At 36.1% G+C, this 9,843-nt stretch overlaps 2 protein-coding genes across 2 annotated transcripts; both read right to left on the reverse strand.

Moving 5' to 3' along the window:
- Window positions 1-985: 985 nt before the first annotated feature.
- LOC107701554 (C3a anaphylatoxin chemotactic receptor-like) lies at window positions 986-2,647 on the reverse strand. Its single transcript, XM_016503593.1, has 3 exons — window positions 2,644-2,647; window positions 2,324-2,325; window positions 986-2,225 (listed from the first exon to the last, which is right to left on the reverse strand). Exons 1-3 carry the CDS (start codon window positions 2,645-2,647, stop codon window positions 1,143-1,145), a joined length of 1,089 nt encoding a protein of 362 aa, XP_016359079.1. The 3' UTR covers window positions 986-1,142.
- A 1,142-nt stretch (window positions 2,648-3,789) lies between these two features.
- LOC107701559 (C3a anaphylatoxin chemotactic receptor-like) lies at window positions 3,790-7,098 on the reverse strand. Its single transcript, XM_016503599.1, has 2 exons — window positions 7,032-7,098; window positions 3,790-5,310 (listed from the first exon to the last, which is right to left on the reverse strand). Exons 1-2 carry the CDS (start codon window positions 7,033-7,035, stop codon window positions 4,253-4,255), a joined length of 1,062 nt encoding a protein of 353 aa, XP_016359085.1. The 5' UTR covers window positions 7,036-7,098; the 3' UTR covers window positions 3,790-4,252.
- Window positions 7,099-9,843: the final 2,745 nt, after the last annotated feature.

The following is a 9,843-nucleotide window of genomic DNA, read 5'->3' on the forward strand; positions in this document are numbered from 1 at the left end:
CGGAAATGGTTACAGCTTTAACTGGTTTCAAGGGGGTAGTCGGCATATTCTAGTCTTTCCTGCCACACTAGAATGTTCTTGCTGTTTGATGCTGTCATTGGATGGGCTATGAGGTAAAAAGCAAACATCAATGGCTAGAAGCACAAAGACAAGTATGCACGTTCATTGTTTATCTTGATATTTCAGTTGCAATACGGATAATTGCTACCGGATATTTCAAAATGTAGTTCACTGAAATTGGGGTCATTCTAAGAACCACAGTTTTACTTATTCATTTTGACTATATCAAACTTAATTTTTCTTGTTGTCCGGATAATCTATATAAATATCTACAGTAGTCAACATTTGAAGTGGATGAAAAAAAGTTTATCAATGTTGTCCTAAGACAGTGTTTCTCAACCCTGGTCCTGAGCGCCCCCCAACACTGCACATTTTGTATGTCTCCCTTATCTGACACCCATTTCAGGTCCTGGAGTTTCTTTTAATGAGCTAATGAGTTGAATCAGGTGTGTTTGATTAGGGAGACACACAAAATGTGCAATGCTGGGGGGCGCCCAGGACCAGGGTTGAGAAACACTGTCCTAAGTCAAGAACACATTTTGTTTTAGGTTTTAGGACAACTTTGATGAAAGGTATTGATCCACTTCAAATGCTGACTAGTATATATGTCTACACACACACACACACACACACACACGCACAATAAAAAAAAAATACATTGACATAATATATATATTACAATTATATTGATCTAATTAATGTTTGCTTTAATTTTTGATGTTTTAAGTAAAAAAAAGTGTATTGAAAGTGTATTTTTTTCACATTTATGTGAGATTTATTCAAAGTGTTGTAAAGCAAAAGCACATTTTAGTTAATTATAAAACCAGACATCCATGAAAATGAGATACAATACAATTACCAATTTCTTGACTATCTAGTTAATGAGGTACGCATTCCAGCTATTTATATATTTATGGCACATTATATTTATAATTTTTAACGTTTGGCACATCAGCTTCCGTCTCACAACATAAAAAACAAATGAAGAACACACTGTTAATATTTTGCTGAATTGCATGTGCTTTTCCTTTTTTTGTATGTTATTTAATTTAAATACACATTTGATATTGTGAATGTTTAATTTAACTCTCAAGTGTCACAGACTGGGTCAAACTGGGTCCCGGTCCACTCTGGGAATGAGATCTGTGTTGGGATTGGGAATGTTGCGAGAGGAGAGCCAGGTGTTCCTCTGCGAAGACGCTCTCGAACACCATCACCAAAGACCGCCTGAGCTTTTTCTGAAAATCTTCACACATGAATACATACAAGAAAGGATTCAGGCAGCTGTTCAAGTAGGCAAGACTGACTATGAAGAGCCCTATCTGGTCAAAAACATTCTTGAAGTTGGTCAGCTCTACTGATGGGTTTGTCGCATTCATTTCATGCAACGTCACTTCGAGGAATCTGTGAACATAAAAGGGAAGCCAGCAGAAGAAGAAGGCCAGGATTACAGCTAGGATAATACGGAAGGGTTTTAGTTTATTGTCTTTCCGGAGGCGCTTAACTCGTACTCCGATCGCCACGTAAGAAGCCAAGATTATGACAAACGGAATGAGGAAACCCACTACAAAACGGAACACAACCACCCTCTTGTAGGCTTCCAGTCCCGAAAAACCAAGTATGCACACTGTTTGTTGTGGAGAAATGCGACGCGTTTTTCTAAAGATGACACAAGGCAGGGTGCAAGCAACTGCTGCTAACCAAATAAGCAGGCAAATTATCCTCGCTTTCAGGACGGTTCGTTTAGTCCGGGCCCACACCACCACCCAGGTGGACAGGCAGCGGTCCACACTGATCACCGTCAGCAGGAAAGTGCTGGCAAACATAGTCAGCACGGTCACCAGGCTACTCAACATGCACCCAAAGTCACCAAAAGGCCAATCCAAATCACGATATTCGTAAATTACATTAAAGATCAGGAAAAATGAAAACAGGAAGTCAGCTACCGCCAGGTTCAGAAACCAGATGGTATTGACGGTCCTTTTCATTTTGAGGCCTGCGATGTAGATGACCATTCCATTTCCAGCAACACCAAGCACACATATTATGCAGTGGAGGAAAATATTGATGTTCTTTAAGTATTTCACTGTGGCAGCTGTGCTGTTGGTTGATGTGGCTACGGTTTGGTCTAAAGGAAAAAGAAAAAAAAAATGAATAGCTAGAAACTGTCATGGTCAGTCCAAAGATGAAAGCTGATTAAAAATACAAACAAGGAAAAAAAAACAGGCGTAACAGTGTGAACTAGCCACAAACAACAACAGACATCTGAAAGGTGAAATAGAGCAACTTAAATACAGGGCAAATGAGGGACCTAATGACAAACACCTGTGATATTTAAATGAATATCCATGACATCTAACATAAAGGACAATAGTAACTAATGAAAACAAATTAGAAGTCCATGAAAAAAGAAGCTAAGACAAAATAACTGAAAATCGGTGACAGAAACACATAAAAACGAGTATGCATATTCATTGCTTATCTAGATATTTCATTAGAAATTTGGAGGATTGCTAAAGAATATTTCGCAATGTTGTTTAATGAAACTGCTGTCATTTTAGTCAGAAAAACAGCTGTACTTACTCATTTTGGCTTTATTTGTTGAAGAGGCTGAAAAAATATAGACAAAAAATTATTAACCAAAATCTCTATCTGTAACTGAACATAATCAACATTTCAGCTTAAATTTGAATAATTTTCAACATACATAAGGTGCTTCGGGTGATGGTTAAGGGCTGTTAAAGGCACAAATTATAACCAATTGAATTCATTCGGAAAGCATCAAGGAAATAAATGTGTGAAAACTAAAGAAACTAAGTAAGAAACCAAACAAACTCTTTAAGAAAACCAAAATAATGAAAGTGGATAAATGAATAAAAAGATATTGCAAGAAACGTTAAACCTGCAAAATATTTAAACTAAAAAGAGCTTTACGTAAAAGGTCAATAATCTTACCAGTTTTCTGGGTAGTACTGCGAGTTGACTGGACTAGTCACTACTGGTTCCTAACACTTGGCTAAATATCTTCGAGAGGATGACTTATTCACATTGACAGGAAACTTAGAAATCACGTGCAGAGGCAATGCTTTCTGGAGTCTGTCTAAGGTCACTTTGTAATGAAACAATCCAAAACTTATTAGTGGGACATTTAGATGTTCAGCTCATTCTCAGTAAATCATGCCATTTTATACCACGTGTCGTCGTGACTTACTATGGACATAATTATAATGAATATCTCACATTTCAATATGAGTTCATCATGTTTGCTGTCCTGTATTTAATATATATATAAGACATATAGTCTCCTTAATCAATTGTAAGATAACATCCTCTATTTTGTTTCTATTTTCCTCCACACATTGCTTTCAACACCTGCTTTAGCTGCATTCGCTGTAAAAGGAATAGTATTTCAGTAATGTCAACTGCTCAATGCATTGTTGATTTGATTTCACAAACACATGTCAGACTTGGTAATATATAGTGCTTTTGGCTCAGGGCTGGTAAACAGTGACAGACAGACAGACAGACAGAGAGAATAGGTTTAATGTTGTGACTGTGTTTTATGCCTAATAATAACGGTCAGACAGAATTAGCATATAAATTGCATTAATAAAAATCTGAGGAAGACTACAGATAGAATGTTTCAGACAGAATATCTTCAGTTTTGGTGAATAAATAAACATTAGCAAAATAGATAATAGCTCTTTATTAACAGTATTACAATGTGGCTAAAAAGGTTGTGTAAAACAAGTCAGTGAAAATATTATGTAAAACTGAAAGCTATCTTTTGAAAATATTTCTACAAAGCCACTTTAATAAGCAAAGTCAAGTATAAAATAAATCATTTGTAGGTTTTCCACAAAAAGCATAAACAACACAAAACAATTTTCAACCCAAGCAGCAACACTGTCCTGACCAATGGCGTGAGTTTGGGGCGTGGCTATCAGTTTTTCCAGCCAATGGAAAATGGGGGCATGTCAAAGTCAACAATGAAAAGTCATTGTTTTTAGTTTGATGACAATGATGGCACATAAATTGCAGCATTTAAACCTTCAGATTGTCTTTAAAGCAATATGGTTTTGAACCTCTGGGATGAGATGGCATCAAGGCAGCGATGTGGAGAGCTTGCTAATACACTTTATCAGATCTCTTCAGTCTAACATGGGGAATGAATATCTCTGAGACTGATTTTCTAACAGCATGTATTGCTGTCCTGGCCGCTGCCGCATGACGAGATGGTTGTTTCGTTTGTCTGGTTGAGACCTTTTGATTCTGAGAGATGTGAACATGTGGAAGAGCGAGATGTTCGGAAAGGCAGATGATCCTCAGCAAAAGCCGTCTCCAGCACCAGCAGCAGAGACTGTTTAAGCTTCTTTTTAAACTCCTCACACATGAACACATAGAGAATGGGGTTCAGACAGCTGTTGAGATGAACCAGGCAGTTAACGAATGGACCTATTTCAATGAATACTTTTTCAGCGTCACGCCACTCATTTTCCTTAGCAATTATGTAAGACAGTTGTTGAACATGTAAAGGAAACCAGCATATGAAAAAGGCCAGGATCACAGATATAATGACCCGGAAAGGCTTAAGCTTCTTTCCTCTTTTGAGACGTTTGGCCCGCACTCCGATAGCAATGTATGAAGATGCAATGATCAGGAAGGGGATGAGAAAGCCCACTATAAACCTGTATATGAACAGAGACTTTGTGATGTTTATAGGGCAAACATAGGCGCATTTTTTGTTCTCTCCTGAGCGGCACATGACAAATGGGATGCTGCAGCCAATGGATAAAACCCACATGAGTGTACAGATGATTCTGGCTTTGACCAGAGTTCGTTTGTTTTGAGCCCAAACAATCACCCAGGTGGACAGGCATCGGTCCAGACTGATAGCAGTGAGCAAAAAAATGCTGGCAAACATGTTTAGCACTGTCACGAAGGATACAAACTTGCACATGAAGTCACCAAAGGGCCAAACATTCTTGTTAAAGGCATGAACAATGTAGAGGATGATGACTAAGATGAAGATGAAGTCTGCAATCGCCAAGCTGAGAAACCAAATGGAGTTGACAGTCGTCTTCATTTTGTAGCCAGTCACATATATGACAAGCCCATTTCCAACAATACCCAGAGCAAAGACGACAAAGTATATGAATATACTGAAGATTTCAATGCTTGAAAAATCTGTCAGCGTTGAGTTGTTCGACTGTTGATCTGTGATATTTTCAAATCCCAAACTGTTGTTTGCTACACAAAGAAAAGAGAAAGACAATGGTTTATGAGATAAGTAACATTTCTGATACTTTCCTTTGAGTTTTGAATTGAAAATTGAGTCTACTAGAATGATTTGTTGACAAATCCAACTGATATAGTTTACAAGTTCAACTCACTGAGTTCACTCAATGATCCTGTTACAGTGGTTAACTATGGAGACCCATTTCCGCCACCAAATAAAGTAAAAATAATTGCAACTTTTTAATCTCACAATTTGGACTTGATTTTCTTGCAATTCTGAGAAAGAAATCAGAATTTTCAAGATATAGAATTGCGAGATATAAACTCAGAACTGCAAGATAACATCACGAAATTGTCATTCCGATTTTTTTTCTGCCGCGGAATAAAAAATAATGCAATTGCAATCTAATAAATTTGAATCTTTTTATTTTACAATTCTGACTTTTTTTTCTCTGAATTTGTTAACGTCTCGCAATTCTTAAATTTTTTTTCTCTCAGAATTGTGAGTTGTTTATATCTTACAATTCTGTATTTTTTTCTCAATATTGCGAAGGAAAAAAGCCAGAATTGTGCGATAAAAAAACTTGCGATTCCCTTTTTCATTTCTTTTTTTATCCTGTGAAACAAACTGCCATTGTTAACCGCTCACTGGAAGGAAAAATGGTTAGTAATGATTTTCAGTTCTGCATAAAGCTGTTGTATGTCTTCAAAATATGCTTTCATTTTTTTATTATTACAGCTCTGATTTTTAGTATGAATCTTATTATTGTTCAGTTAGAACTTTTACACATTTCCAGTCAACTGTAAATCATGCTCAAGATAAAATCATGTTTAATCATCTATTTGTCAAAATTATGGGGAACAAATGTTTGCAAATTGAGAGGTTATAATAGTTACTCATTCTTACACCAGGGGGCATCATGTCCTATTTAATTATATTAATTACATTACATATAAAATACATAGTGTATATCGTAAATTATTTTGTTTTAACACAAAATTATACTTTTTCTTAAACCTTTTACTTTTAACCCAACTAAGTATTTTTTGCTGTCTACAGCTTAAATTACGGCTGTTAGATGAAAAAGACTGTCAGCAAAATCTTGTTGCACAATTCACATTAACCATAAGACCTCAAAACACTAGCCAGTATAGAACAGGCAAGGCTGTAACTCATAAACAATATTTTATTGTTGTTCTGAGTGCAATACTGCTTGCAGCCAGTTTTGCATTTAAGCAAATCATTTTTGCATTAATAGTTGCCAAATGTTGCATCCTGTATGACCATAGCTTTTTAACCACTACTGACTTGCATGGCACGCACCGCACGTTACTGAAGTTTCAGAAACTAATGCATGATTATTTTTAATATTTTGTTTGTCATTTCATCTTAAAATAGGGTTTCACACTAAGGAACAACAACAGGTACAGATGATGAGATGGTTTTTAGATGTCTGTTGGATTAAAGTCTAAGCTTTCGTTTTAATGCTGCTTAATCTTGATCAAATCAACCATTCAGAAGAAGTTGAGATAAAGAAACCCAACAAAAGGGGTGGAGGAATCAAAAGATGCATGTCATTTCGAAAAACAGCATTAAAGCAAATATAAAATGCCCACATCACCCGGTTCTTTTCGAAGAGCATCACATCTGTCTCAGTAAAACACAAATTTGCCTGCTATATAGGTTTAAAAAGTGTATCAAACAGGAATATTGCATAGATAAAGGTTCTTACCCATTTTTAGTCCTCCCCGTCTGTCCTTCCTTCAAGTGTGTTATCAAAGCTCCCAACAACGTCTTTGCATGAACAATTGGTGGTTATTTCCCCTTTACTTATTGAAAGAGAGAGTGGGGTGGAGTGATGATGCAACAAGGGAACTATGCTTCTGGAGAAAACTATTTTGAATATCAGCTTTCAAAGGAGAAAGTCTTCCATGGAAACCCAAAACAGAACCATGATTATAACTGTCTATTAACATAATAATAATAATAAAAAAATCCTAATATCAAAAATCGAAACACTTATAACAACAGCAGCCAAAAATGAAGGGGACAGTAGATAATTCATTCTGCATTTTGGCATTGGTGTTTTGAGCCTGAAATGCAAATTTGACTGGCCACATTCTATTTATAATATAGTTTATCTTTTTTTCTGAGTGTTTAAAAGCAGTACAGATGGCGCCGTCTAGAGGCCTTTATTTTCTTTCTCCTTATTTGTAACTCACTTTGGTTAAAAGCATCTGCTAAACGAATACATGTGGACCTATAAAAAGGCAGGCCTTTTAAGCCATTCAGGCCAGTTTGTCATCTATCCATCTTCAAAATGGACAAAAAGCACCTTAATGGCTCCATATGGCTCACTAATAGTCCTCGTAAGTCGCACTGTATGGATACAAGTAGGCCTACTTGTATTATGATACAAGCAAAAACCTGATTTGTATACTGGAAAAGTTATATGCCTGTGCCTAAGACCCCAAATTATTATTTTTTTTAAATATATGTATATATTGCAACTCTTGCGTCATCAGAACAGGGTGTTCAACACACCACCGTTTCCGTTTAAAAAACGTTTTGCACCGTTTTTGTCGGGGCTGAACAGCCCAGATCTGAATCAAATGATTCGTGATACGCGATCCGATTGGAGCAATTCAAAACAGTGAATCATTTTGCGAGGCAATGGTTTAACTGATTCGGAGTTTCAAAAAGCTCCGTTGGTACTGTAAAATGTATGTTCTTTGCTCACTTTCCTATATAATTTATTCGTTGTTTGAATAACCATTGAAATTAATTAATCGGCCTAATGTTTTTATTAAATTGTGATCACGTTAAATAGCCTACAGTTTCAATCGTATTAAAAGATTTCGTGACATGACACACATTATCTGGTAGGCTACTTGTTTAAAAAGACGGGTTTATGATGTGCTTTGTTAACAGATTACACTAACATTATACTTTAAAGCCTTGCTCTGAAAAAAAAAAGTTTTCAAAATCACCCCCCAACACCCTATTAACAGATTACACTAACATTAGGTTACTTAGGCTATAGCCTTACCCTTACCTTCCACCTATGGAGAGAGAAAAAGTTTTCAAAAGCACACCCCCCCCTCTGCTTTTTTCACAAATCGCACCCTGTATAGGCCTACATATATATATATATTATTTTAATTAGGGGTGCACTATATTATCGAAATATATTCGATATCGTATGATATAGCTTAATGCCATAGTCATATCGCGAAGGTTGCGATTTAATATAAAAATACCAATGCGCTGTAGTTCGGAGTGAAGCGGGTAATGTGTTCGAGTGCAGCCCATGACACGCAGCGGCAGCGCTTCACTCTGAAACATGCAGCACATTTATTTATTTGCTGGGAAACCACCAAAATAAAAGCAGTTTAATATTTGAATTTGAGCAGAGATGCACCGATCGACCATAAATCGGAACCGGACGGTTTTTGTTTATTTATTTCAGAGTCTGCAAACTCAAAGAGGAGAATACATTAGCAGGCAGAGCAAGCTCACTGTTCACAATGCGTGAAGCATGAATGTATCTCTGAGGGGAACGGACTGTCTTAAGAAACAGTTTAGATGGCATTTTCCTTTCATCTTGCCTCTGTATAATAATGCATTTAGTTAATAATAATAATAATAATAATAATTGTTTTGTTTTATTTCAGAGTCTGTAAACCCAAAGAGGAGAAAATGAAGAGTTCAGATGCAAAAGCCTAAGTGCCATCTGAAATTTTCTTCTAAAATTAGCATTTTTTATCAGGCTCCTATATTTAGGTTCAGTTATTTCACTTTAATGGCATAGAAAAGGACCTATACATTGCCATTAAAGTAAAATGACTGAACCTAAACATAGGAACCTGATAAAATAATGCTAATTTTAGAAGAAAATTTCAGAAGGCACTAAGAGGCTTTTACATCTGAACTCTTCAAATACATTAGCAGGCAGAGCAAGCTCACTGTTCACAATGCGTGAAATATGAATGTATCTCTGAGAGGAACTGACTGTCTTAAGAAACAGTTTAGATGGCATTTTCCTTTCATCAGTATAATGCATTGTGTTTACAGCGGTAATCAAGGAAACAATGCATCACTGCTGTTCCTTACGCGCCACCTGCTGACAGAGAGTGAATTTGCATTTTTATTCAGCCCATCTGCTGTTTGGGATGTTTTGTGTAGCCTAATTTCACAAAGCTAAAGTCAGACCATTCTGTTTTTGCTTCAGGTTTTGAAATTATACAGTCTAATGTAGATCAAAATATAGGCTAATAAAGCAACTAACCATATTCTTCATGCACTCATATTTTCATTCTTTCTTGTCTTTTGCTTAAATAAAATACATTAAAAATCAGTATTGGATTCTAAAAAAAAGTTAAGATCAGTGCATCCCTAAATTTACGAATGTTTGAAATGAAGAAATTAAGATTGAAATGTTAGTATTGTAGCTGCCTTTGGACGATAAAGTTCTCTAATTTAAATAGCTAGCTGATTTAATGCCAGTTTATTTATTTTTTGTGCAACCGTCTTATTTATTTCAT

Source organism: Sinocyclocheilus anshuiensis, unplaced genomic scaffold (genome assembly GCF_001515605.1).
Source record: "Sinocyclocheilus anshuiensis isolate Anshui unplaced genomic scaffold, SAMN03320099.WGS_v1.1 scaffold2874, whole genome shotgun sequence".
NCBI classification, from domain to species: domain Eukaryota; kingdom Metazoa; phylum Chordata; class Actinopteri; order Cypriniformes; family Cyprinidae; genus Sinocyclocheilus; species Sinocyclocheilus anshuiensis.